Genomic DNA, 27084 nt, shown 5'->3' with positions numbered 1-27084 from the left:
GAAGGAACTTTAATGTGGATTGAAATGATAGCCCCAACGGTCAAAGGGGATATTTTAGTGTGGTGTGTATCAACTTTATACCTTATTTTTGTCCCATTTCTAAACAATTTCCATTCCGAAGTTTTCGTATAGAAATGTAAATTCCTTTAGAAGACTACATACGCGAATACAAATTTTAAGAACATTATGATTTCAAAAACCTTTCTTAGAAAACGAGGTTCCTACTTACCAAAACCTTAATGCATCAAGTTTTTTGCTTAAAAATCAAAATAAGCACTCCCCGTTACGGGCTAAAGATTATAACTACTTTCTATGAGACTTATAAAATGGCATCAATAGTACCTATCAGCATCTGGGAATTTACCAATAAAATCAACCTTTTGTTTTATTTTGAGACATTTCCGCAAGTTGTTGTATTTCTGATTAGTCCTCTCACTACAGACATCGTTATAATTTTTCAAATCGTGTATTTTACTCAAATAGAAAATTTCTTATAGCAACTCTTCGTAAGCAGACGTTCTTATGGACAGTAACTACATACATATTCAAAGACACGGTTTTAATAGCGCTACATTCATAGAAGGACGAAGTTGAAAACTTTCAACCAAAGTACATGTTCTCTACAATTTGAAATTAGGGATTTCATATTTTTCAGACTGCATTAGTCTTTGCAAAGGATGGTTGAATGAGAAAACGGTGAGAACGGGCGCGTTTGGAAACGAGACGATAAACGTTTAGTTGCTTTCTTTCTACCAGTGACTATTTTCCATTTCAAGGGTTTCCATAGAAAACTTTTGTTGTATTTCTTTATTTTCGAGATATTGACAGTTTATTTTATGTGTAGTATTAATTAAAAATAAAACCAATTATGAATTTCCTCCTTATAACTGTATCCCTAATAAAATTCCAATAAAACAATATTCATAATTATATAAATTCAAAATATTGGTCGTAATAAATTTATAGGGAAATGTTCTAAAAATCAAGAAAAAAGCGTTAATGTCATTTTATTGAATAGTGAACCAAATTTTACAATTTACATTTAACTGTAAACAAACACCATCCCTAAAATACTCTGTGTGAAAATTGCAAAAATTACAGAAAATGTTTATTAATTATTTTGACCTTTTATTTTTTACAATATTCTTAATAATGGGAATTAAACAGCTGTCTTGGAATACTTTATCGGGAGCTCTAGTATTTGATTTGTGAGTACATATTTGGTTTGCATCATTTTTCAGCAGCAAAAAATCCAAAAAGTATTCCTTCAAGTTCGACACACCGATTCTTATCGTTGCCTTGATTTGGAAATATTAAAGCTGATACCAATAAATATATGATAGGGTGCGTAACGAGGTAATCAGAATGGACCTCCCTCGTCCCATTGTGCCCGATACCGATCACGGTCCAAGTTATAAGAACATTATTTTTAATAAGTTGCAAAACAAACTGTGTACTGATAGACTCCGTGGTTAAGCTGTTAAATTGATTGGTTTAACAAATTAATTACATCGAAGTGGTTTGCATTGTCAGTGTTCTATAAACATAACTATGGAATTGAACCTGAGCGCTATGAATGCAGGTTTGCTGGTTTCAAACTCGACAAACTAATACAAAGCTGTTGTCGCGTACTAGTCTACTATTTGGCTTGGAGTTTGCGTGTTAGATCCCCAATGATCTAAAGTTTTAATGAGTAACCTGATCGGAATACCTTCACCTATCAACTCCTTCCCTACTACCTTAAACCGCACAACATTTAAAAAAGTGTGGAATATTATTTATAAGTGCATATTTTATAAACCCAATATAACAGCCGATGGGACTTTTCATGTATTTTTTTTAGTTTTCTTATTGTTAACAGTTTTGCTGTCGCCTATATTTTTGTATGGATGTCTTAAACTTAAAAAGCTTTTGAATACCGTGTTTTATAAAACATGTAATTAATTTATGTATCTCTCGTATAAGATGATTTGGGCATGTAGAGTGAATGTCCGAAGAAGGGAGTGTAAGGAAAATATATGACGTGAATTTGAATGGTAGCAGAAGTCGGGGACGCCCGAGGAAGTACTGGGTGCTGGGAAACGGCGTGATGGTTAGTTATGTTTCTATGCATTTCTTCACATTTCAATTATGTAGTTTATATGTGATTGTCGTAGTCTACAATAAAATCATTTTTGAATTGTTCCGTATCAGATATGAAATTCTGCTAATTCACTGAAGAGAAAAAACAAACGACAAAATAATTCGTGAAAATACGATTTTGTCACAAGTTTCCCTGTTGGGGTCGCTGGTGACAAAAGCGGAACAGGTAATGAAAAATACATAGTTTAGTCATAACATTATAACCACCGAGAAGTATTATGTTTTGTCATTAAATGTAATGAAATAGAATCACTTAAAAATTATAAAACAATATTTATAAGACCCAACTCAGTAAACATAAAGCCGGTTGTTCGTTTGTCGTTTCAAACGAACAATCTACTCTTTGTGGAGTGAAATAATACAAGATTCAATTGCTTTCAAATAATAGACATTATCGAAGAGAATAATAATTGTTTTAAAGGTTGAATTGGTAACCTGTTTCAAAGTTTTCGTTGTATTGAAAAATAAAATGTTATAATTGTGTCAACTTGTCACAATCCTATTACCTTTTTTGAAATGAAAAACACGAATTAACACAAAATAATCATTACAGTGGTTCCCGGTGCCGATTTTTCACTTTTAATCTTCACGAAATGCTTTTTTCTTTTTTATAGCAGGTAGATAGGTACCTAAGCAACACCCCCTAACGCATGGCCACGTTTGGGCCTGATTTATATGAGCCTGGCAATTTAGACACCGTTTTATTTTTAAATTTAATATTTTATTACGTAATGTAATAAAATGAAAAAGCCTGAATAGAGCAAGAATTAATAATATAATAATTTTTAAAAATGTCCATGACCCATTAATCGAGTTAAAAACGACAAGACTAAGCTCAGACATGAAATATTTAAAATTATAATTGTAGTACAGACAAGCGTCTAAAAGAGCTAGATTCTTGAACAATAAGCTCATGTGTTATGAATTGCTTTTCGGTCCGTATTTTCTAAGCCAGTCATTTTTATTTTCATGATGAGATACGGAGCTTTTGATGGTCTTAAAATAAAACAAGAATAAATATCTAAAACCAAGAAAATATCTAAAAAGGTTGGACACGGACTTAAAGGTAATTGTTTTTTATACCATCATCAAGATTGAATGCCGCAAACCAAATCATTAAAATCGTGCTTTAATAATTTTAAAAAAGGTCCCAGCAATTCTGCGACGGTTCACAAAAATAATTATTTGTAATAAAAAATCCATTAACCAATTAATATTTTTTCAAATGCCGACTTCATTTGAATATTTCGACGGTAGATGAAGCGGATTTTTCATTTTCGCGGCGTTTTGAAATAACAATTTACAAAGGAATTCTTGATTCACCGGCCTTGGGAATCTTGTTACTCTGATTATAGTCTGCTCCGCTTGTTACGAAGAATAAATCCATCACTCTCGAATAGGCCTCATTAGGCCTCTTAAATTCTAACTCATTCTGAGAAAAAACATCTATTGATTAATATTTAGTAATAATAGTCAAAAACCCATTATTAAAGATTGGGAGAATCCCATTTTTTTTTAATTTCCACATCCCTGAAAGTTATTCAATAATCATGTAAGTATCTTAAGTGCGTGTCCTTGTCCCCGAAGTAAGCTAAATTTGTCCTTATTTCTGGTGAAATTGGTCAAAACCTTTCCAAACATCAAATTTCTTTCTGAAACAATCAATCTCATTGATATGTCTGGAACCTAGAAGATGAAAGGTCTTATAACATAGAATAATGAATTTATTCATGTAAACTCGCGACATTTTTAAATACATCTTTTTGCATTTCCATTTCGATTTCTCGAATGAACGAATAAATAGATGAATTGAAATCTTGGAAGTAAAAATGCACACACATCCCGACATCCTATAGAACTAAAATTCGGCAGATAATAATAATAAATAATAATACTTGGATGACTTGTATAGCGCCGTTTTTGTGCAAAAACACCTCAAGGGCGCTGTATAGACTCGATGTCATTCTGGTGGCACATACTCACGTATCTGAAATTGGATGACACTATTAAAATTAACAGCAGTTAACATACTTAATAAATCTCGGTACCTACTATCCAACTAGGATTTGTCTGAAGTGATAACGTTGTTCACTAATTTTAGTCAGACCCTGGGGACGACGGTTCAATCCTCAATAAAACCAAAAAAAACATCTTGTTTCATTAATACTGTAGTAAAAAACATTGTTTTTTACAGGTTGATTTTTTCTTCAATACACACTTCTTGTAATATTTGAATATCGATCGAACAATACGGCGGTTGGTAGTGTAATGCTGTCCTGTGTAATGTGCGGTAGCGCGACACGGAATAATACCCCAAAATATATAACTATAATACTTTTGGCCAGGAAAATATCAAATCATATCCAATTTGGCATTTTGTGGTTTTTATTTAGTTTCCAGCCGATATTTCGAAACCGCAATTCCTACATGGCATTGAGAGTTCAACATTTAAATAATATAATGTAAATAATGCACAATCCAGAATGGAAGATATTCTCAGTATCGCCTCTGTTAGACCACCTTTCAGAATTTAAACGTTGCTTGAAATGGTTTTGGCGGTGTTTGGTGACTAGATCTGAATAGGCAGGTACTTACCCACCATAATCACCCTGCACCACTACATTCATGCTAACATAGACTTGCCATAGACTCACGGGCTCCAGATGGTTGAGAGCAGTTGTGAAACTTGAGTAGGAAGATTGGAGTGATTATTTGTTTTGACAAATTCCCTTTAAGTGGCGAATCATTTCGAATATTTTGAATTAATTAATACATATTTACTTGAGAGGTTAATAACAAGAAAGCTCAACAATATCTTCTGTAAAACTTCTTATCAACAATGTGAAAGAAAGGAGATCACAACGGAGCTATTAGTGGCACGAAAATAAGGGATACCTACAAAACGTTTGTAACCACTAAATGATTTTGAACACATGTTTGAATTATTCTCAACAAACACAAGAAATTAAACAAATGTGGAATTACGGGACAACATTTCCATTATCTTTTCATGTAAAAAGATATACATATTGAACCAATACGAGTATATAGCGTAGTTTAATTAATTTCAAATTGCCGTTGAGCTCCAATTATTTTTAGTACTATTCTGTTGGTATTTTCAAAATTGGTTTTCCAGCGAAGTTTGTCTGAAACCTTTTTAATAAAGGAAATTATTTTTTTGCGTCGTCCCATAAGATAAACTATACTAACAAAGTTATGGGAATACCGCACAAACATCACCAATCGGGTTAAATTAGGTAGTGGAGAGGGGAAGGAGATAAAGAAGAATGTGGAGGTGTTCCAGGCTATTCAAATCTAGTCACCAACCACGGCTAAAGCCAATTCAAACAACGTTTTAATTCCGATTTTTTTTACATTTACCCCACACAGTAATTTCCCTCCAGGTCCTATGTGATCTTTGGGGATGCGGTATGGTTATTAGACAATTATAAAAAGTTAATTAAGTGTTAATCTCAAGTGAACTACCAGGTAAGTATTGTAAATAGTTAAGTAATAACATAGATCACTGTAGAAATGTATTATAAGTTTGTACAACGCCCTTGAGGTGTTTTTGCACAAAAACGGCGCTATACAAGTCATCCAAGTATTATTATTATTATTTTATTGTTATGGAGGTTTTTTTAAGGAAAGGCAGGAGAGGAAGTTTTGGTAAGAAAAAGGTATGAAAGATGGGTAGAAATCTAGGAATCGGTGTGTTCAGGAGTGACGGGCGTATGATCTATCCTTCCCGCTGCAGTGCAAGGCGATAGGTCAAGAGAGATCAGTTGGAGAGGTCTCCCCAAACCAAGCTCCCCCAACCCGGCACGCCACGCAGCTGGTGGGTGGGTAGGCGCATCCTGAACACACCTCACCCGATGAACCCGCGCACCCCTGCCAATCACCAAACGTAGCGCTCCACTCGGGGTGGCCTGTGGCAGGGGTGTCGTAGCCCGGGGCGGTGGTACCTAAACCATTGTGGATGGTGGTGTGTCAAAAAGGTAATAAAGAGAGTACATTTAATATACCTACTACATTTTATCTATTATCTAGCTACTAGTTAAAAGTCTTAGATGTAAATCACTAGAAATTTATCTTAGTTATAAGCCACTAGTTATAAGTCACTAGCTATAAAGCTTAATTATAAGCCACAATTAATAAGTTATAAGTCTAAGTGAAAGAAATATATTAAATGCATAAATTAAGTAGTTAAGCGCCCTTCAGAAAACGGCGAAAGTTTCTTTTGATTTTCAAGTTCTTGTATTATTTCAGTTTTATTAAATAACTATCCAATAATGATAAAATAACATAACTTTAATAGAACCTTCACAGAACTTGAAAATCATGGCATATCATCATCGCCACGCCCACACTTATAACACATCATTTGTCAGATGTGACAGGTCTGTATGGGATTGGTCTTATAAAATAATGCTTTGATGCGTACAGCGGAATGTGTCAGCTTCTTATTCTGACTGCTTCATTGCTTCTCTGTAAGCGCCATAAAAATTTGAATGTGCCCCACCCTCCCCTCTAACTTAGAAGCTAGCGACGCCCCTGGTAGGTACCTAATACTTTCTTGTAAATTTGCAAAAGAGATTATATTAAGACTCTGGGTCTTAACACTACAGGTTTAACATTTCAGCCTAATGTAAGTATTCGTAAATTATTACAAAGTTTTACAAAGATTTTGAATTTCGCTATTTAACTTGAACTACACAATATCAATGTCAGAATAACAATGTTTCTTATTATTATGTTAGTAGTTACAACCCAGCTTCGACCGAGTTTCAACACAAATTTAAATATATGGAAGTAACAACATGGCTTTGGGTTTTATTATTTTAAAATTTTAACAAAGCTTTATTTCGCGTTATGTAAATTATACGGCCAGTTTTGTTGACCAAGAAACCTCGAAAAAAAAATGACGTTAATTCATCTATATTTATGTACAATTTTTTGCACTTTTGAATAAGTGTTCATATTACGCGTTTATATATTCATTAACCGTAATTATGCTTATGTGGCAAAACCAACGGATGTTACTTTTTCTGAAATCTCTAGTGATGGTGAGCCATGTTTTCTGCCACTATTTCAATAAAATATGCGTCTTTGATCCGTTCGGCACCGGTACTTAGTCGCGGTACACGACAAACGCGTTTTTGTACGCGATATACTTTGGCACATAAAAACGAGTGATTTCGAATTCAACAGCTCGGCTGTGGAACTATTTTCAGCCGTGTTTCTTCCCTCCTACAACATGGGTCTTTTCAAGACACATGTTCGCTCTTCCTCTCCTCAAAAAAGCCATCCATACGGCATCCCCTAAACCTGATGGTCCTTATTATTTTTATCGGGGTCACCCGTGTGGATGAAACTCAACTTGCAAAAAACATATTTTTTCTACCTCATCAGTAGATTTTGATCTTTTTTTATTAATAGACTAGCTGTACGCATTGCTGAGGCTCAGTCTTTCTTTGCAGATAGAGAAACAATAGTGCGTATTGTTTTCACGTCCAACAGATGGCGCTGTTTTATAAAAATGCATGTTTGTCCAACAGATTGCGATGTTTGGTGACACGTGACATCTAATAGAGCTATATAAAAACACACGCATATTCGAATGCAACATTATTTATTTATTTATTAATTTACAATACATTTCAACAGTGATCTATGTTATTACTAACTATTTATGGAGGTAATATACAGTACAATACTTACCTGGTAGGTCACTTGAGATTAACACTTAATTAACATTATCTAATTGTTTATTAGCGAAATTTAGATACAGGATTTAGGAAATAATTGGATAATTGAATATAACTGGACTTTTTCTCAGGAATGGTATATTTAATTTAAGGGTATGACAGCTTACAAAGGTAAGTTTTTAGTTTAGTCCTTAATTCTGTTGGACTTGTCATAGATCTTAGTTCCGGAGGGAGTTTATTCCAAGCCTTCGGCCCAGATACTCCGAAAGCGCGATCACCAAACTTAGTATTTGGCTTGCGCATAGGTTCTATCAGTCTGCCTACAGCTGCTGATGTTGCTGATCTAACACCCGTATTCAGAGTCGATCCTTTAGTTCAAGAAACCTTCCTTTCCTTTAAAAAACACCGTTTTATATTCAGAGACACGCCTAAAGTCGGTGTGACGTCACTTAGTAAGGAAGCTACCTTTCTCAAGATTTCAAAAAATTTTGTATTCAGAGACGTCACTATGGAAGTCTCTACGACACTGCGCACGCGCATACTTGCTTACTTTGACTTTTAGCTGTCAAAACTCGAGGTTGGTGGGTAGGGTACCTTTGCCTTGCTAAGTCGGTGATTTGTTCCCAGTTGTTGCGGTTGTTGCTGTTGAAAACATAAAACAATGGAGATGCAGATTATGGAAATGGAGATCATGGAAATGGATAACGAGTTTTTGGATTACATCGTTGATCCATACAATACACGTGACGACGTTGGCACGGACAATATGGGCAGCGTGCGGCGTTATTTACGCGATTTTGAAAATCCCGTGGAGTTTTACAGTGACCGGCAATTTAAGGATCGTTATCGGTTGGAGAAAACAACTGTAATGCATATATTAATTCCTCTATTATTTCCGAATTACGCTTTAGTTAATAATAGAGGCTTGCCCATACCTCCTGTTATTCAGGTAGCTATCGCGCTGCGATTCTACGCTACTGGTAATTATCAGGTAAATGCGTCTTTTTTACTAGATATCTATTGTCAAATTATGTTCTACTTTTGTGAAACGAAAATATTACATTTTGTGATGCTGAAACTTGTTATTTACATTATGTCTGTACTGATTTGAAATCGACAAAGAATGAAAGAATGCATATATTATTTAATGAAAACATGATGTCAACCTAAAATTAACCAGATGCCCTTAGATGTACAAAATATCTAGATGGAGTGTTCATCTTGTATTATTTTCAATGTTCATTAACTACCTACATATTTTTATATGATTCCAGATTGTTGCGGGAGATCTACACAAACTGAGCCAACCAACCTCCAGCAGAGTAGTGCAAAAGATTTCCTCCAGATTGGCGCAACGGATAACTGAATTTATTCATTTTCCTCAACGGCCCCAGGACTACGCTGAAAATCGGAAACTCTTCTATTCAAGAGCCCAATTTCCAGGAGTCGTCGGATGTATTGACTGTACACACATTGCCATCAAGAGCCCAAGCCGAACAATAGGGGAATCTTTTCGCAACAGGAAAGGATGGTTCTCCTTGAATGTGCAAGCTGTGTCAGGTCCACGTTTGGAATTTTTGGACATAGTTGCCAGGTGGCCTGGTTCTACCCACGATTCCAGGATATTTCAAAACAGCGCGTGCCGCCTAAAGTTTGAGGAGAAAAGGATTACAGGCATTCTTCTCGGGGACAGCGGATATGGCCAGACAAATTATATGTTCACACCAGTATTAAATCCTGCAAATGAAGGGCAAGAAAAATATAATAAGGCGCAAATTTCCACACGGAATGTAGTCGAAAGATTATTTGGTGTATGGAAGAGGAGATTTCCTTGTCTGAGGAGGAAATTAGAAAATAAACTAAGTAATACTACAAACATTATCGTTGCGTGTGCCATTTTGCATAATTTATGTATATCGTCAAACGACCAGCATTTTGGGCGGTTTGAGGGTATAAATATACCTGTCAATTCGGTGGTGCAGTCTGCTTCAGGCAGAACGATAAGAGATGCATTTATCCAAAGACATTTTACGTGATGTGTAATGAACTGTGAAAGGACACCATATATGTAATGAATAGTGACGTCAGTAATTGTGCCGTGTAATGAACTGTGAAAGGACACCATATCTAATGTATAATAATTGTGCTGTGTAATTAACTGTGAAAGGACACCATATATAATGTATAGTAATTGTGCTGTGTATTGAACTGTGAAAGGACACCATATCTAATGTTATGACTAATGAAGTCATATTTTTTAATGCATAGTAATTGTGCTGTGTAATGTCATGCTGTGAAAGGACACCTTATCTAATGTAATGAGTAGTGAAGTCATATTTTTTATAATATGTTATAATTATGCTGTGTATTGAATTATGAAAGAGCACAAGGGTTTATCTTAAATATATACCTATGTATGTATTAATAATGTCCATTATCAAAAAAATTGAAACAGAATGGAAAATAAATAAAACATTTATTGGAGATTAATATATTTTTTATTCATATTTATTTATTGGCGAGCTCTTTTTCCAATTCTGCCTTCGCTCTTCTTATTTGTAGTTCTATAAGTTCGTTCTGCAGACGAGCTCCTTTCGACTGCTCCCGAGCAGTCTCGATCTGCTCCCGGGCAATCTGCTGGGCAGTCTCCCTCTGCTCCCGGGCAGTCTCGATCTGCTCCCGGGCAATCTCCTGGGCAGTCTCCCTCTGCTTCCGGGCAGTCTCCTTCTGCTCCCGGGCAGTCTCTCTCTGCTCCCGGGCAGTCTCCATCCTTACTACGTGCATTTCTTCATCGTACTTTGTTAGATTGGTGCTTCTGAGGCAACGCACTTGGCCCTCGTCCCGAACCACCTGCCCACTAGATGGTATCAAGTCTGAAACAACACAAAATTACAAGCTGATTAGTGAAACAACACAAAATTGCAAGCTGATTAGTCATCAATGTAAATAACAGGTTTATTTGTGTAAATAACACTCTGTGCCCCATGACATAGTGCACAGTCGGGAAACACGCCAAACACGCGCCCAACATATTTATTTATTTACACAGTAAAGTAAGTAAGTGTAAAGTAAATATAAAGTGCAAACTATAAATTACAAGTAAAAATTAAAATTTAAAGTAAGAAAAAAAACAGTAAAAATGTAGAAATATAAATTATCTCTAAAAGGTACCCACAAAGATTTAAATATAAAAAGTAAGAAATCCTGGATTATGTCATCCGATTTGATAAATTTTTCAAGTACCTATGATTTCTAGTACATTAAATAGTTTTGGAGTGCAGTACTGGTAGGCATATTATGTTTACATGATGTATTATCGTGGTACCTACTAGCAAACAAATTAAGTTTAATGCATCTCTTGTATGAGGCCAGATTACCGACGAAGTGATCGATATTAGCATATTCATTGCATGTACACGGATGACATTTGTCATCAACAGCTCGGCTGTGGAACGATTTGCTGGCCTCTGTTTTTCCTCCCTCCTACAACATTGGTCTCTTCAAGACCCATTTTCACTCCTTCCTCAAAAACATTCCCCACACAGCATCTTCAACAGGGCCCCTCTTTCTTTATGGTGGAAAACGAGAGGTTAAAGTAAAGCTCTCCGAACTCCGAGCATTATTTGAACCTTTGTACGAAAATGCAAGTAATCACAGCAAATAGAGAGGTAAATATAGTCACCTTTCTTGGCTATAATGCGACGTGTCTTCGTCTTGAGCTGGGGCGTTGAACTTTCCTCCGGTGTTTTTGTTATATCTGAAAATTAAAAACACTTTTGCAATATTTCTATCTCGAAAATTATTTAAGATTTAGCATGACAACTGATAAAATTATGTAATAAGTTCCTACAGAGAAATGCGAACACTACCATCTAACAACAAATCACATTTTGAATTGATAAGAATCAATTATATTATCAAAAATTGACTTACCAAACACCGGCACTTCCGTCGACTGGTCAGTCCATGGCATGCTGAATAAAGCAGACGTGCTGGTGCTGGGCACAGCGGTATCTGAAACTTAAACAATACTTTATAAGAAATAAGGTCAAAGTTAAATAAACAAGTAGCCAAAATATTTCACATAACTTTCTTAAACTAACCGCGATCGCTGTCGTTGCTAAAGCTCAGTTCAACGTTGGTGGCCAAGTCCAGCACGCTGTCAACGGGATGATGCTCATCAGAGACAGTTGGCGACAGCCTGCCCCCTCCCGTCTTCATCCTGCTCCTCTTTTCCTCGCAGAGCTCCATCTTCCTTTTTGACTTAATGTTGTCCCAGCATTTCTTAAGCTGCGCTTGGGTCCGCTAAGAAGGAATTCAATAATACAGTATTATAATAGTATTACGGAATCGGAACAATAGAAGAGTATGTATATGAATGAAAAAAGAGTATCCCTGTGGGGAAACGGCGTGATGGCTAGTTAGTATTTCAATTACAAAAGATACAAACCTTTTGATTGCCGGCGATTGAGTTGAAATCATCTGTCAACTTGGCCCACGCATTTTTCTTCTCGCCAAGTTGCAGATGATTAGTCGAAATGCTGGCAACGGCAGGATATGTGTTTATTAAATCTAATAAACATTGCCTTTCACTCGGCGTGATTATAATACGAGAATTCATTGTTTAAAAAGGAAACTTTCGAGACACTCAACTGAAGATGTAACAGAGACTTTTGACAGGCCGATGTTATTTACTTATTTACGACAGACGCTTGAACTAAATCCATAGACAACAGCATAGATAAACACACAGATTGTCCCAAAACGGGGCATGTTGTTTCCGTAGAAGCAGGACATCGACAAGTTTCGGATGACGTCACACCTTTCTTTCGGCGTAGACAAAAGGTCTCTACCTGAGGAAAGGAAGCTCAAAGTGTGGACTCTGTATAGAAGCGTTAAAGGTAAGGACGGTTCTTACCTTTGCTTAGGTAAGGCTGACACTTGACTTAGACAACTTTAAGGATCGACTCTGAATACGGGTGTAAGAGTTGACTGCCTCAGACCAGTGTTTTCCGGGACGCATAGTTCAGAGATGTAGGATGGGGCCATTCCATTGATGGATTTAAACACCATCCAGCACAGTTTGTACTGGATTATTTCAGGGCACTTGAGCCAGTGAAGGTTACGAACTTGTTCTGAAATGTGTGTATATTTTGAAACCCGGTTATGAAAAAGATCATAAAATAATAATAATTGAAGAACTTTAGGCTTAAGATTTGGAACAAACAAACATTAACATTTTTTACTTATTTATATTCACTGAGGATTGAACCTTCTTCGCAAGCGACTGGCTCTTAAATGTTGTGAACTTTTAAAATTAATGTATTTTTAAATGGTTTTTCTATGGATTGAACCATACTCTCAAAAGACTGACTAAAATGAGCGAACCGCATAATTCTAATTTGATGGTACCGAGATTTATTCCGTACATCAATCTTTATATATTATTTAATGTCATCATATTTATAAAGAATTGGTCGTGGGTATGCGTGGATGCCACCAAAATTTGATAAAATGCATTGTCATCTGCAACGAATCTATCTGCCGAGATCCAGCTCGATCGGGAAGTGGGTTTATTTTCACTTACAAGATTCCTCTAAATTCATTAATTTATTTATTCAAAAAAAAAAATCGATATTCAAATAGATGTATTAAAAAGTTGCTTTATAAGAGTGTAGGTATGTTTGTACAGATAAGCATAAATTTATTTTATATGTGGGTAGGTACCTACTTACTTATGTGGAGTTAACACAAACATAATCTTTTTAACTTCAACTATATTTTTTTGTTTTGGCTTTTGCTTAAGATTTTTAAATATATTACTTTTATGATGTAATACACGGTTTTCCAATAAGAGGTGTTATTTTGAATAGCCTTACTATTTCGGTAGATTTTACTTTTGAAGCTGTCATTTTTTGACATTTGACAAGTAGAAACTACGCCATTAATAAAAATGGAACGATACACGCTTCAACAATGCATTGAAATCAGTAAATTCACTTGAGTGAATCAAATGCAAATCATCTTGAGTGATGAGGCCCATTTCCATCTCGGTGGCTTCATCAACAAACAAAATTGTCGCATCTGGGGCTCGGAAAACCCAAGAGTTATTATAGTTGTTAGATATATTGTTGAAAAGCTTCTCTATCCTCAACGTGTGACTGTTTGGTGCGGTTTATGGTCCGGCGGAGTCATTGGAGCTTACTTTTTCGAAAATGAGGCTGGAGCAACAGTTACGGTGAATGGATTGCGCTATCGAGAGATGATTAATGATTTTTTATGGCCGGAATTGGATGGTATTGATCTGAATAACGTTTACTTTCAACAAGACGGCGCTACGTGCCACACAAGTAATGAAACCATTGATCTTTTACGATTGAAAATCAAAATAACACCTCTTATTAGAAAACCCTGTAGAATTGACGATATAGAATTCTTAATGATTAACAAAAATTAATTGAGTTTAATATAAGTATTTTTGTTAATGTATAGTTTTTTTCTTTTTCCTGCGAATGCGAATATTCAAACCTTCTGAAAGCCCAATCCATTGACAGAAAAGGTAACCGGATAAAACAGATCAGTAACAACAGAACGTGATAAAATAATATGTAAGGTTAGGTTTGGTTAGTTTTTTTTAACACTTTTTATAAAGTATTATGTTTTGTCATGGAGCCTGGACTTCCCGAACTATGCGAAGAATCTAATAAACTAGTCATCACCGTGTATTCATGACCAACAAGAAAAAACAAGAATACACGGTGATGACTAAAATTTAATAAACTAGTCATAACAAGAATACACGGTGATGAGTTTATTAGATTCTAGTCATCACCGTGTATTTATGACCAATAAGAGATTATAAACAACGTCAATCATCATCAATGATTACTACTTCACCAGTCGATCAATTAAACTCTAATTGCAATAACCGACAACTATTCGAGGATGTAAACTCTATTTGGATTGACCATTTGGGGTTGACCGGTCCGTATTCACAGCCGGTTCGCGGCTTCGTCGAACCGGACCGGACCGTTCCGGTTGGTTCACCTTCGCCGCAGGACGGAAAGTATCCCCTCCTAGCAATCCGTCACCAGCCGGGCTGGGGCCCCGGGCAACCACTGTACATAACCATCACTCTTTAGTTAAACCTAAAGGGTTCGTGAAATCACTAGTAACCCTTGAACATCTGAAAGTGGTCATGTTTTTTGGTTGATTTCGGAATATCGCAATAAAGCGCACTTGAAGTGAAATAACACAAAACTGCGCTATATACATGTAATGTTATATTAGGTAAATATATGAAGAAGAAGTTAGTGGTGGAAGAAGCCGGAAACGCCTAAGGAAGATGTGGAAATGATTTTTATGATTTTCGGTAAGAGATTTCTTACAAATAAACTGAAGAGGTACTCAGTTTTGTAAGAATTTGAGATGAAATTTAATTGTAAAAAGAATAGCCTGGTAGGTGTCAAACATCGAAATTTATTTTTATCAAAGGAAGTTAAAATGAAAGTAAACAGGTCTTCATATTATTGATGAGAAAACAATTATTTTTTTAATATACGAATGTAAAAATTTATAGTATAAAAAAACTAATAAACGGTGTTAATCTAACGACGTCAGGAAATATGGTTTTGAATATTATCTGGAAAGTTCATAATATAAATAATAAATAGGTACTTACATATAACGCAGCATCACGTTCATTGGTGATACATAGTACCTATTTATAGTTTTATATTATGGACTGATGAGGTAGTGGACGAAATCTTAAATTACAATAATAGACTAGCGGACCCAGGAAAAATCACAAATAGTCTGTCCCGACAAATCAGTTTCAATTTTAAAATGGCAATTAAAATAACTTTCCGTTAAAAATATTACATTAAGGACGGGTTGTTTCGGAGAATTTGAACAATTCATCAAATTTCAACGTTCATTTTCAAGTTCTGTGAAAGATTTTTTAAAGTTCTGTTTTAATTGCAGTTTTGTCAAGCAACTAGCCTATAATGATATAATAACAGAACTTGAATAAGACTTTCACAGAACCCGGAAATGAACGTTGAAATTTGATGAATTGTTCAAATTCTCCGAAACAACCCGTCCTTAGTAGGTACATTATCGCATGTCTGAATTATTCAAAAAAGTACTTCCAATTTGGAAAATGACATTTAAATTCAATGCGAAAGATCTAGCTATCTTGAATCGGAGTTATAGACAGATGGAGTAACAACCAAAATTAGTGCTGTTTTAATAATTATCAATAGTAAAAATAGTAAAAAATAGTAGATAGAACCTAGGAAAAAATATTCGTACAGCGGCCAAAGGAGTGATTTTTCACAAAAAACGGAGTATAAAAATTATCCAAAAATTACTATTATAAAAAATTATAACTTACTGATATTAAATATGAATATCTGGTTAAGTCATTCATTTTCCTGTAAAAAATAAAACTGCAGGCCTATAACGAATGAAAAGAGAAATGAATTTGAAAGAGTTCCTAACAAAGTATCATTCAAAAACAATTTTTTTGTGAGGACGTCGGAGCACGATACATATTGCATCATTCCACCGTGATATGTATAAGGAAATGAACACGTATTCTCGATGTATTATGAATGACTAATATTTTATCAGGAAGTACGCATGTTGTCACTTTTTTAACAGGATCATTTGTCTCTGGGTGTATTACGTAAAAACTTGTTCTATTTTGTACAATGAAAGGAGACCCTTTCAAGAATGACCTTTTGAACAATTGTTGCCAAAGGGGATTACAGATATATCACGCAACGCTGCGTGGCCGGGTAGGCGTCCGCCATCCATTCATAATTCCTAGATATTTATATTATTAAATTAGTTCTCAGAAGTGTAATAATGAAAGCGGAAATCGTTGTTTCTATTTTTGAACGTACACTTTGAACCAAATGTTTCACGGAAATTAGAAAAGTTTATTTTATTATTTAACATTATTATTGTAATAAACAATCATTGAATAACATGATTCGGATAGGGAATTTTTGAAGCAATGAATGGTCAATATAATATGTAGTGTTATAGCAACTCGGCAAAGAAATAAAATAATTGCAAATTCTCTGAAATAAACTAATAAATTATTATTGAAATAATTTAATGAGTAAAACCTCAAATTTCAATATTTAATCATTGAGCCCCGGGTTCAATTTCTAGATTAGCTAAAATTAATTAATGAATTGTCTTCAATGATTTAATAAAATATAATTATTATAAATTATGCATAAAAAATAATTCTGTAAACGACTTGAATCAATTGTTAATAGATTATATACATAAAAATTCAAATCTTATAAAGCTTGGAGACTTTCAAAAACAAATATCAGTCAAGTTCAATCATAATAATAAAATGCTATGAGCTCTGCGGATTTTCGTACGTTTCGTTAAATTTTTAAACATTTATTTAAAGTTCCATTAAAACTAAAAGCAATCTTTAAAAATATATATTTATAATGGTTCCATGATAACTCAACACAGTGACAATTTAACACACAAATAAAAAGTGATATAAAGTCATTAGAAACGATGAAAAAATTTTTTAAACCTAACCTACATCACCCAGTTAATATTTTTTGTTTCATCACTTTCCATGACTTTATATAACTTTTTAAAGATGTGATGAACTATCATTTTGATGATTTATCCGGTCACCATTTATAATAACAAATGAATTACTAATTTTAAATTTTTAAAAAATGTATTTTTATTTTTATTTTATTTTTTATTTACCAACCAATACATAATTAACCAATATATATATAATATATAATATTAGTGGTAACAATACCTCCCTAATTGAGAAATTATCGTGTTTAGGGAGGGAGCACTATCAAATTGACAGCACTATACATACTTATCGGGGTTCGAATAATTGGTGGGGTCGCAGTGGCACACTCTCTGCTGGAAGGAAGGTGCCTATAAAATACTGCGTAACGCCACGTTGCATACCATCAGCAACACTACCAATAAGTCCGACTCTCTAGCGTCCACGAGTGGTCATCAGAAAAACCCCGCGAAACCTGGGCAATGTGATGACCACCGTTATAACATCACAGCAGATAGAGAGAGGGCAAATGGCGAAATTCCGGCGCCATAAAACGGGAACCAGCCAGTTAAGGGAAGGAAAACCCCAACAGAAAACCCTGGTCCTCCAGGTTGGGGGTTGGGCATAGGGCTAACAACTCCACCCCATAAAAAACATATTGTTACGACACCTCAAGACAAGCCTCGGAAAACATCGGAACGGAATGAGAATAACAGACCCGGCAAACGAAAAAAGGCACACGATCTAAAAATTTGCACTTGGAATGTTCTAACGCTATATCAACCTGGCGCCCTTCAGACACTAATAGATCAACTAAATGCATATAAAGCAGACATCACGGCTCTACAGGAAATTAGATGGCAGGGAAATGGGATCTTTGAAAAAGGAGACTACTGCATGTATTACAGCTGTCACGAAAAGCACCACATAAAGGGGACAGGTTTCTTGGTAAGCAAACGAGCTAAGCACCTCGTCATGGACTTTAAGGCACTCAGCCCTCAAATGGCGTATCTCAGAGTAAAGGGAAGATTTTTCAATCTGAGCATACTGAATGTCCATGCACCCACAGAGGACAAACCCACCGATATAAAGGAAGATTTCTAAGACAAGCTGGAGAAAGCCTTTGATGAATGCCCACCGCGTGACATTAAAATCATAATAGGGGACATGAACGCGCAAGTTGGTAGGGAACCCCACTTCACACCAACAATAGGAAAACACAGTCTCCACCTACACTCAAACGAGAATGGAGAACACCTGATAAACTTTGCAGCATCTCACGATATGGTCATAGGTGGTACGTTATTTCCACACAAAAATATACACAAAGCCACGTGGAAACACCCAAATGGCAGAACAAAAAACCAAATAGACCATGTACTTATTAGTGCTAGACATAAATCCAATCTACTAGATGTCCGCACTTATAAGGGAGCTAAAGTTGACTCTGACCATTTTCTCGTTGCAAGTCGACTGCGGTTTAAAATATCAAATGCTGGTAAAACAACAAGGTCTAAAATCACAAAATTTAATACCAACAAACTACAAGACCCCGCGACAAAAATGGAGTTTCGAACTACACTCAACAGGATAGCGCAGTGTGACATAAATGATATCAACTCACAATGGACGGCTTGCAAAAACCTTTTAACAACAGCTGCTCTCGAAACCTTGGGTAAAGAAACCCCTGTCAGAAGAAACCATTGGTTTGACTCAGACTGCGCAGAAGTAACGAAAAAGAAAATGAACTCTACCAAAAAACGTTACAACAAGACTGCACAAGATGACTTATGGACACCTATATGGAAACAAGGAAGAGAGAAAAGAAGTTGCACAGGAAAAAGAAACGTGAATATTTAAAAAAAAAAAGTTAGGGAGGCTGAAGCACTCAGGCTTAAGAATGAGAGTAGGCTTTTCCACAAAAAAGTAAATAACATGAGAGCTGAGTTTAAGCCAAAAATAAATATATACAAGGACGAGAACGGAGTGATACTGAGTGAAAAGCCTGACATCCTGAGGAGATGGGTGAGACACTTTGATACGGTTCTCAATAACAACTCGGCAGAGGTGGAGCACAACACGGTGGAGAGCATGGGAGATGACTCGTACAATGACAATACTGAACCCCCTTCGCTGGAGGAAGTGAAGCAGGCAATAACACAGCTGAAAAACAAAAAATCCCCCGGGTCAGATGAGCTGGTGGCTGAATTATTTAAAGTAGCAGGTGGAGAGCTTACTCAATACCTGCATAACCTGATTCAAAAAGTATAGACAGAAGAAGAGATGCCCGAAGAGTGGAGACTAGGAATTGTTTGTCCACTACACAAGAAGGGCGACCAACTCGAGTGCTGTAATTATAGGGGAATAACGTTGTTAAATACCGGCTATAAAATTATGTCTAACATCTTGTACAAAAGATTGCTCCCAATGTCCGAGGAAATTATTGGCAACTACCAATGTGGCTTCAGGCCAGGCAAATCATGCATTGATCAAATTTTCTCCTTGAGATAGATTTTGAGAAAGGAAAATTTTGAGGCGCATCTTCGGACCGGTTCTAGAAAATGGATTTTGGCGCAGACGTTATAACAATGAGCTCTATACTCTGTTTAAGGAGCTAAACGTCACAAAGTTCATAAAACTGGGAAGACTTCGGTGGCTAGGTCATGTGGAGAGAATAACCAAGCATCAAGAACCAAAGTCCCTGCTGAGCTCAAGACCGATAGGGAGAAGGAGCCTGGGAAGGCCAAGGTTAAGATGGAGCGACAACGTCCTCAAAGATTTGTCTGCCTTGGAGCTTCGAAACTGGAGAGAGCTGGCGCGGGACCGAGATGAGTGGAGGAAGACTCTTGAGGAGGCCAAGACCCACCAAGGGTTGTAGAGTAGCCTGGAGCACGGATGTATGAAAAAAAAAAATTTATGATTCAGAGTTCTAAGAGGGGGGGATTTGTGCCTTATGTTAAAATAAAAATACGTGGTATTTTTCATTTCATTTAATTAAGATCTTCTGCCTCCGCAGTGACCCCAAAAATTGAAAATTAGGGTAAAAAAGTTAAAAGTTTATAAGGCGATACATTATGATTAATTTAGTGGTAAGTAGGTGTTAAATGATAAACAATATATATTAAGATGTTTATTAAGGCATCGCTCTAAAAAAAAAAAATTGAAACACAATTATACATTTATTATTTAGGTTTAAAATCCTTTTTTAGTTTAAAATTCAGGTATTTTGTTCCGCGATTCCAGCCTGGCATCACCTAGCCGCGACTTTCTTGTACACTGAGAAATGGAAGCTTCTGTCGTAGTCTTTACAGCTCTTGAAATTTGAAACAAACTTGAAAAATTATACATTTATTATTGAGGTTTAAAATCCTTTTTAGTTTCAAATTTAGGCATTATGTTCCGCGATTCCAGCTTAGCATTTATGGCACCTAGTCGCGACTTTCTTGTGCACTGAGAAATGGAAGCTTCTGTCGTATTCTTTACAGCTCTTTCAACAGCTTGAGTATGGCAGGAAAGCCTTATAAACAATAGTTCGCTTTCGCCACCAGATTCCACGATATTCTGAATTTCCTGGTCCGATAAGTTTTTCAAAATCGGTGGTTCGGTTAAGTTTTCCTGCCAATTTATTAAATCAATATATGTAGAAGCATTGAAATCTATCAATGGCACTTGAAACATTCTAGGTGTTGGAGGTTGAGCAGTACTGCGTGCCTTTAGTATGCGGCGGGCTGCCAGCTCTCTAACATGTTTTTTTATCATCTGTTATCATCGCAAGTAGAATCCCTTCAGGATGCGCAAAGTAGCCGTTTCTTTGGATAACAGGATCTATAATTTTTTTTAGAGTTTCTGGCAGGTATCTGGAGGCCTTAATGATATTGAACAGATGACGCGTGCCATCTTTGCATGATGGTTTATTTTTAATTGAGAACCAAGACGGTGCGTAAACTTTGACCACAAAAGTAGCCAGAGTTTTCAAATTTTCAGATCCTTCTTCAGTAGATACATACAAACGTAGTATTCGGTTAGCACGCGTGATTCAACGGGCATGTGATAGTTTTCCTGGAGATTTATTGCCTAGGTCTTCTGGAAATTCACCTGAAATTACCGCCGAGACAATTTTATGCAAGTACTGTTGGTCTGAACTCAGATCTTTGGCCTTTTCTGGTAGCATTTGACCTTCGATGCGTTCAAATTTTTTAACAGGCAGCTTTTCACAGGTTTCCAGTGATTTTCCTAGTGGACCAATATAAGATTTAGGTCCCGAAGTACACCCATCGAGATGAAGAAACAGATGTCTCAAAGGCAGTTCGTTCATGTGAAGCAAACAAATTATCCACTGAAGTTGTTTTTGTAGCTTTTTCTCAAGCAGTCTTATAATTCCAGCATACTTTCCAGTATTTACATTCGTACCATCGCAACCAATTGCCATAATTCTATCTTGGGAAACTTCTTTATGTAACAGAAACCCTGTTATCGCGGTTTCTATTCTTTTTGCTGTTCCAACATCAGGTACCACGTATCCCATGTAAATGGATCCCGGCTCTTGAATTAGTGAGATATGTTCCTCCACAACCACAGTCCTGTAGCATTTACCGCCTTTTTTAACAATATTCAAAGTTTTGTCCTTTTTCCCGTCAAAGTATAAGGCCAAGAGCTCTGTAATTGTTGCATTTTCCGTTATTTTTTCTCTAGTTTTAGTTCTCTCTCTTCGTAACTTGTGCCGATCAATGACCTCAACATCAGACCCAATGTCGAACAAAAAAGATGATGCTATTGCTGCTGCTGCTCTGTCAGACACTCCATACCTATCACATGTCTTCGATTACGTAGGAAAATTAAGCGTCGATTTTTTTATTTTCTTTTTAATAACGCCTTTGATCATGGAGCAATCAGATTTTTCTGTCTCTGATGATGTCGCTGAAGAAATACTAGCATTTAAATCAGCTAACGTTGAAGTGCTTAAGGATGTGTTTCGGCGATTCTCTCGTTCATGGTTCCTTTTTAGAGTTTTTTGCATGTTCTTTGTAGCAGTTACGTCGATTCCGCTGATTACCATTATCCGAGACGTTCTTTGATCGGTCAAAAAAGTTTGAACGTTCAGATCGTTTAGGAACCTTTTTATCCTTAGGACAGATAAATTGAGCGAATTCTTTGCACTTGCATGCTGAAATATCAAAAAGTATCTTAATTCTTTGCTGAAAACTATTTAACTCGTCCGGGGAGAGCCTCTTGATAGATTTGAGTAGATTTTTGCACTTTAGATGATATGCTTTCAACATTTGAATGATCCTTGTTCGCGTCACTGTAGGAATAGATGCCGTTTGTCATATATTTTCAATTCTCGACGTTACTATCTCTGCTATCTCGCCAAAAATTGGTTCTTTTGCAGTTTCTAATTCCAATTTCAGTTGATGTCTCGTCCACTCATAGTATTTCACTACATCTTCATAAGTAGGTAGAACGTTTTCTTTCATCTCACAAACATCACCTAATAGAGGACATTTGAATACACTCCGAGTTCTTTGCATGGTTGCAACGAAAGATTATCGAACGTATTTTTAACGATAAACGAGCGTGCGACTGATCTGAGCCACGAACGATGGAACGATAGAGCACTGACGACGCGCGACTCGAGACGCTACAAGTGCAAGCAAGCTCAGTATCACCTCCCGCGCTTCCTCTCTCCCCTTATTTAAATTATAAAACACAAATTCGAACTTCTTTTTATTTTGTGTCAAATCTATATTATTCCAAGTAAACTTTCTTGATAAAAATAGGTAGGTATGTTTATTCAAAAATATCGTACATAAACATTACTTCAAATTAGAGTGTAAAACCGATTATTTTCATAAATTCGATGCCGTTGCGGAGGCAGTTACTCTAAACCAAATGGTATAATATTTTACATGGCTTAAATTAAACCTAAAAGGTACCAAATTTTGACTCTTACGTTACCGTCCAGTGAAAAAAAAGATTTCACTCCACTCTATTGTAGAGCCAAAAGTGATGATGATGATACATACTTATCAGTTGTTACAATTTGGATGCTTGAAGGACTACTTTTTTTATACATAATGAAAATATGAATTGAATTTTTTTTTTCTTTTGTACATAATGAAATTTTTATTATACATAATGAAAAATATTAGATGGCATTTGTTTTGTACATAATAGAAATATAGGTTGGCACATCGTAACACATAGAAATTATTTAATAAATGTTATTACGCACATTTCAATTTTGTTTTAATAACCTAATGATTAAAACCTTAAATTGTAATATTTAATTATTGAAGACCATTTTAGCGATTTCTAATCGAAAATTTAAAACAGAAAAATCAGAAAAAGATGCGGTCATATATAAGACCTGAGCTAAGGACCCTTGCCTTGCCGGGGCACCGCTCCACCAACTGAGCTAATGGGACCCCATATCGTTTGGTCATATTTAACTATGTCATACTTTGAATAAGAACTACTAACATTGTCTTCATTTTCTCACCCCACATTTTTATTGGCTGCTATCTTTGTGATCGCATGATTCAATTCGAACTAAATGTACTGTCAGATAAATAAATTATATTTTATTGACCTTTTCTGCAAGTCGATGAACACCTTATTTTTAGAAATAACTTAATGAGTAAAACCTCAGTAACTTGCCATTAAAATATAAACAGTACCTTGCCATAAAAGTATTTTTTGATAAACGTTATCGAAAGTTTTATAAAATGTTTTTCAACTATAAAATTAGCGGTAAGTAACCTCCCGAGGGAACTCTCTAGAAACATGAGATTTTAGTAATACGTTCATCGGAAATAATTCAAATAAACCTACGGAAAGATCAATTTTCGACCGTAGGTCCGTCTACCGGGACACGCGTAGAATATGGTTATTCCACGACTTCATCACTTATATCGTTAAGATTTCCACTTGATTTAAAAGATTTGCTAGGGAAAATTCAACCGTAGGTCTTTATTTTTATTTTATTTTTTTTATTTAAACAGATTATTTACATATATAAGAATAAACTAAATAATAAAGATAAAATCCAATAACAGATTTTCACTTAAAATAATAATAATAATAAAGAATATTAAAAAAAAAACTAAGGGTTCTGTACCCGTGGCCTGAGAGATTTACAAAAAAAAAATATTGTAAATAATAAATAAAAAATAATAACAGATCTAGGAACACAAATAAATTAAAATTTAAAGTTAACTGATATACTAATAACCAGCTAAATTTCAAAAATTTAAATTTAACTGATATACTAATAACCAGCTAAAATTCAAAACATAATGTAATGTAAAATTTCAACACAGCAGCAATCAATAAAAGTACTACACAATAGCAATAATAACAATATAATAAATGTATACCTACAACTAAATTGAACACATGAGTATAAATTGGAAGGTAAGTAACTGGAAAGGATTCAAAGCAACAACATGATAACTTCCAGTAGAATATTTAAAATTATTTAATGTTAATTATTACATATCTTTTAAAGGTTCCTATTACTTGTGAATATGTCCATATCATTAAAATTCTTATTAAATATACTACAGGCTCTGAATATAAACGCATTTTGTCTGATATTAGTAGAACATTTATGGAGATGAAAAAGTGATTTTTCTCTAGTTCTAACGCTCGGGACTCTAAAATTAATTTCAGACAGAAGGGGAGAACAATCAATAAAGCCATTGATAATTTTATGGAGATATATTATATCCGCGGAGTCTCTTCTAGTTTTTAATGGCTTAGGTCCATAAAGGTCCATCGAGCTGTTTACGTCAAGGTTTGAATTTAATTTGAAATTTAAATGATGGACAAATTTTCTTTGGATGGCTTCAATGCGATTTATGTAAATATTATATTGAGGATTCCATATGGGAAAAGCGAATTCAAGATGACTGCGAACATAAGAAAAATACAATATTTTAAGTGTTATGATATTATTAAATTCTTTTCCAATACGGAAAAGAATCCTAGCATTCTAAGGGCTTTCTTAACAATCATATCAATATGAGCCTCAAATGTAAGTTTACTGTCAAGTATAACACCTAGATCACGAATTTGTGTAACTTTTTTGAGTAGTTGGCCAGCTATATGATAATTATGGTCATATTTTATTTTATTTCTAGTGAAGGTAATTACATAACATTTAGAAGTGTTCATGTTGAGACGATTGCGGATACAATAATCATTAAGCCTATACAGATCTTCTTGTAGTTTAAAGCAGTCAATTATAGAATTAATAGGCAGGAATATTTTCATATCATCAGCGAAAAGTTGAACATTTGCATAATTAAAGCATTTTATAATGTCGTTGATGAAAATTGTAAACAGTAACTGAGTAAGTCTTGTCGCATATTTCTGTATATGGCTTCTCCAATTACATCGTTAAGATTCCGACGTTTCGTATAGTCTCGTATCATCTTAATAACAGTGTTAACTGGACTCGCGAAGTTTAAAATACATGAATAACTGACCACTACACCTGTATATTCGTTAACAACATAGACAAAACAAGTACCAACCCCAACAAATTTGACAAAAAAAAACAAGAAAAAAAATATTTAAATATGGAAACTTTAGAAACAAATCTTAAGATGGAAACCTGGGCATCAATAATTGAATCGGAAAATCCAAATACTTGTGCGGAAAATTTCGAAACTGTTTTCATAAATCACATATACCTTTCTACACAAATACTTATTTCTAAAACAAAATCTAAACACAGATTAATAAAACCATGGATAACCCATGGATTAGAGATTTCAATCAGAAATAAGGAAAAATACTATCACCTGTCTAAAAAATTCCCTAACGACAAAAAAATCGCTACTTTCTTCAAGAAATATCGAAACAAACTTACGCTTTTAATTAGACTGACTAAAGAAAAGTATTTTCGTGATAAATCAAAAACTGCTGGTCAAGACAGCAAAGAGTTCTGGAAAATTATCAAAACAATAACCAACAAAAGCACAAAACAAAAATTTCCAAAAGAAATTACTCATCAAGGAATCAATACTGACACAGAAAAAAACCCAAAACTTTGTGGTGATATCTTTAACGATTATTTTGTTAATGTCGGCGCTAATCTTGCTAGTAATATTATCCTAGACAAAAAACAAACTCAACAACCAGAGCTAAACCCAACTTTTGAAGAAGGTTTCCACACATTTGCTTCAGTAACTGATAAAGAAGTTGAAAACGCTATAATAAGTCTACGAGGATCAGCGAGCCCTGGCTACGACAACATAACTGTAAAAACATTAAAAACTGTACGTGAGATAATCAGCAAACCAATTGCTCATATAATAAATGTTAGTCTGAAGAAGGGCATATTCCCGAACATCTATAAGAAGACTATTGTGACCCCTGTTTTTAAAAAGGGGGTGATGAAAAAAACACTTTTAACTACCGTCCCATAGCACTCACATCAAATATAGCAAAAATCTATGAAAAAATTGTTAAAAAACAACTCAAAAAACTACATAAAAGATAAGAAGATAATGAGCGCAAACCAGTTCGGATTTAGAGACAATCTCAGCACACAGGATGCGATTGCTAAATTGACATCAACAATAATGCAAAAATTAGATAATGGAGAAAAGTGTCTTGGAATCTTCATTGATCTCCGCAAAGCATTTGATAGCATAT

The 27084-nt window shown here is 35.1% G+C and overlaps 2 protein-coding genes across 3 annotated transcripts in view; both read right to left on the bottom strand.

Moving 5' to 3' along the window:
• LOC149412325 (uncharacterized) overlaps nt 1–27084 on the bottom strand; it is a 542116-nt gene that overhangs the window by 404214 nt on the left and 110818 nt on the right. The window lies entirely within an intron of this gene.
• Nucleotides 10343–12824, bottom strand: LOC149412326 (uncharacterized). 2 transcript variants are annotated; one of them, XM_089646167.1, is made up of 5 exons: nt 12301–12824; nt 11954–12155; nt 11784–11870; nt 11533–11607; nt 10343–10723 (listed from the first exon to the last, which is right to left on the bottom strand). In XM_089646167.1, the coding sequence occupies exons 1-5, from the start codon at nt 12469–12471 to the stop codon at nt 10359–10361; spliced, it is 900 nt and encodes a 299-aa protein (XP_089502293.1). In that variant the 5' UTR covers nt 12472–12824; the 3' UTR covers nt 10343–10358. The 2 variants fall into 2 exon arrangements, with proteins under 2 accessions (XP_089502293.1, XP_089502294.1); XM_089646168.1 differs by having other exon boundaries at nt 11784–11864.

The sequence above is a fragment of the Hesperophylax consimilis genome, chromosome 23 (genome assembly GCF_061612785.1).
Source record: "Hesperophylax consimilis isolate HC1 chromosome 23, BYU_Hcon_1.0, whole genome shotgun sequence".
NCBI classification, from domain to species: domain Eukaryota; kingdom Metazoa; phylum Arthropoda; class Insecta; order Trichoptera; family Limnephilidae; genus Hesperophylax; species Hesperophylax consimilis.
This window is presented reverse-complemented; position numbering and strand designations above follow the sequence as displayed.